General features: G+C 40.7%; 1 protein-coding gene across 3 annotated transcripts in view; it reads right to left on the reverse strand.

Annotated features, from left to right (window-relative positions):
• The window catches only part of SEC14L1 (SEC14 like lipid binding 1), a 101,781-nt gene that overhangs the window by 12,098 nt on the left and 86,825 nt on the right, over positions 1 to 2,858 (reverse strand). For all 3 annotated transcript variants that reach the window (XM_019502838.1, XM_019502848.1, XM_019502855.1), the window contains exons 11-12: positions 1,850 to 2,021; positions 1,174 to 1,308 (exon numbers count right to left, since the gene is read on the reverse strand). In XM_019502838.1, the coding sequence (XP_019358383.1) occupies positions 1,174 to 1,308; positions 1,850 to 2,021 (307 nt within the window). The remainder of the gene's footprint in view (positions 1 to 1,173; positions 1,309 to 1,849; positions 2,022 to 2,858) is intronic.

The raw sequence follows: 2,858 nt of genomic DNA on the forward strand, positions 1-2,858 counted from the left end.
CCCCCCACCCCCCCCCAGTGCTGGCAGCATCTGCGGGAGCTCCCCACTCACTGCCGCCGTGCTCCTGCCAGCACTGCTGTGCCCCCTCAGCCGCCAGGGGCACACACCATTCGCAGCCTCAGATAAGAAATGAACTTGGCTTTAGTTTCCCCAGCCATGAAAATCATGAATAGTTTCCTACTACACAGGTTACTGCAAGGTTAAGGGCTGTAACTGGTCCCAATATTCCTAAGGGAGGGTGCAAAAGAAATGCAAGTTATGTTGAAAAGGCTCTGCTGTTCCTAATGGCAATCTGAAGAAAGGGTCCGAGAAAGAGACTTGGATCCAAGTTTCAAAATGCAAAGAAACCTGCGAGCTGTAGAATCCTGATATACACCAACTTAATCATCTTTGACATCAGTTTTCTTTATGAAAGCGAGGCTCATGATTCAGTTCTGACGTTTAAACTACTGCCTCTTAAAACTGTCAGACCTTTCTTTGATCAGAGCTTTCATAATCAATGTGAATTCAGGTACCATTACTGAGGAGGTTCAATATGCATCTTTATAGATGATTTGATACTTTTTAAAAACATCAGTGGAGCTAGAGAATCTAAAAATCACAGCCTATGTAGATATTTTAAAAACTAAAAAGAATTTGAGAGATTTTTTGGTAAGGTATTCAAACCCTTAAGTATCTGTTCATTCAGAAATAGTTGAGAGATTCACAGACTGATGCAAATATTATTGGGCATTAAGTTCTTGGGTTTGCATTATGCAAGAAGTCAAACTATATGATTATAATGGGGTCTTATGGATTTGAGGCTAAGCACATTAAGAACTGCCTTTTTGCTATGTGGTAGGCACCATTAACACAGCACTATTGGCTAAGGATATCACCTTCCAATTACTGTAGCTTTTGTGTACTTTGCATGTTATAATTTTAGCAAATTTGTGATCATCTTCTCTCTTCTGGAAGGCTGTTACTAGAACAAGAAATCCACCCCTTCCTATCCTGGGAGTTAAATTATTTTCATTTTAGCTAAATTGTGTAAGTGCGGTCTTGTTCCAGGATCGATCGCAGAATATAACCTGTGTTCCCAGGTTTGTTTTATATAAAAGTCGGAAAGAAAAAAAAAAAAAAAAAGCCTTCCCACAAACAGGCCCTGTAACACACAATAGTTTAAAACCTTACCATACACTCTCCGCCAAGAAAATCTGGGATAATTTCTTTATCGATGTAATCCAGGAGCCCCCCAGGACCTTGATAGTCATTCCCTGCATAAATCAGGAATTTTTTTCTAGTGTTGTCATCAATGAATGGACTAACCTATAAATAAAGAAAAAACAAAACTGGTCAGGTCCCCAGAAATCTCTGGATGTGATTTATCATATGAAGCTCAAGCAGATACCATAAATAAGTTAACTTATTTCTGTCACACAAGCCTGTTTTCCTCTTAGGAATTTTTGTTCTAATTTCAGAAATTAAGTGTCCTACAAAACATTAAATTTCCAAGTGGTGAAACATTAAATGTCCTGATTATACTATACTAGATATTAGGTTTAAAAAGTGTGAGGTAGGTGTGTGGCTACTAAAACTACAAAACAGAGTCATAATTAGCAAGATTTGTGCCCTGGACAAAACCCTGCTGGAGGGCAGACAGGAGGGAAGGGGGCCAGAACACAGGGCAGGGGGGGCAGGAGTCCCCAGACGCAACTACTATAGCAGCAGCATGATGTCCCTGCACTCAGTGGCTGCTGCTGGCACGGAGCAGACTTCCTGGGGGGCTGCCATTCTAGCACTGTCTTTAAAGTTAGTGTGGAAGGCTGGTGGTCTGCCCACCGCTTGTTAAACTACTGTACAAACTTACCAGCGTCCAAAGGACTGGGAAAACCCTAGGGGCACGCAGGATGAGAAGACGACCCAACGTTTCAGGGTAATTAGCTTCAACCACTTCAATGATCCTCAGTAAAGCTTTGACACCAGGTCTCCACAAATGGCGCATGTTCAAACCTTCCAGATCCACCAGACAGGTCCACGAGCTGTCAAATTTAAAAAGCAAGATTTTTCTTTTATTTTTTCCCCAACAGAAACCCACTGAATATTTTTACTAATAACATCAGTTGGATGTTCTGAAATGTAAGTACTCTGGTTCCATTCTCAGAGATCTACAACTTTTGGCAAGGCTATATTCTCCCTTGAGTACTTAGTTACAGAACTCAGTCCCAACTCCTCTTCACATTTTGTGCTTCCTGAAGATGCAGGAGACTGTAGTGGAAATGGTTTCTTAACATTAAAGGATTTCACAATATGCCACATATACTCAGTTAAGGCAGGAAGAAAAAAAGAGCACCAAGTGCATGCTGACATATGGCATGTATATCACCATATGACAGACATTGAGGGCCAATTAAAAAAAAAAATTACTGGTAGCAAAACACCAAGACATCACCATAGTGCCTAATAAGGGTTAAATCACTGCCCTGAATAGAAATAACATTTCTAGAAAGTTACGCTCAGTCTCAAGTGCTTCATATGCTGGGCATATTACCTAATAATGGTGTGGGTTTTTTTAATAATCCCATTACACTTCAGGATGCATCCCAATCCAGGGATGTTTAGTACACACTTAAATCCCACTAAGGTCAACAGGATTTAAGCACATGCTCTTGTGTTTTTCTGAATCAGCAATTTACCTGAACATGCATTTAGGGCTTATCCTTATACATGCATAGCTGTCTGAATTCACTCTAGACCTGTAGTTTGACGTCATGTGACTCGGATGAAGCAAAGCCTTTTGGCATTTAAATATTTGTTACATATTTGGTTGCCACTGCTACCCTGACTTTTAAATCCCTTGGCCAGCTAAAGGTCTTAGG

The sequence above is a fragment of the Gavialis gangeticus genome, unplaced genomic scaffold, assembly GCF_001723915.1.
Source record: "Gavialis gangeticus isolate Ggan-Ray unplaced genomic scaffold, GavGan_comp1, whole genome shotgun sequence".
Taxonomy (NCBI): Eukaryota; Metazoa; Chordata; order Crocodylia; family Gavialidae; genus Gavialis; species Gavialis gangeticus.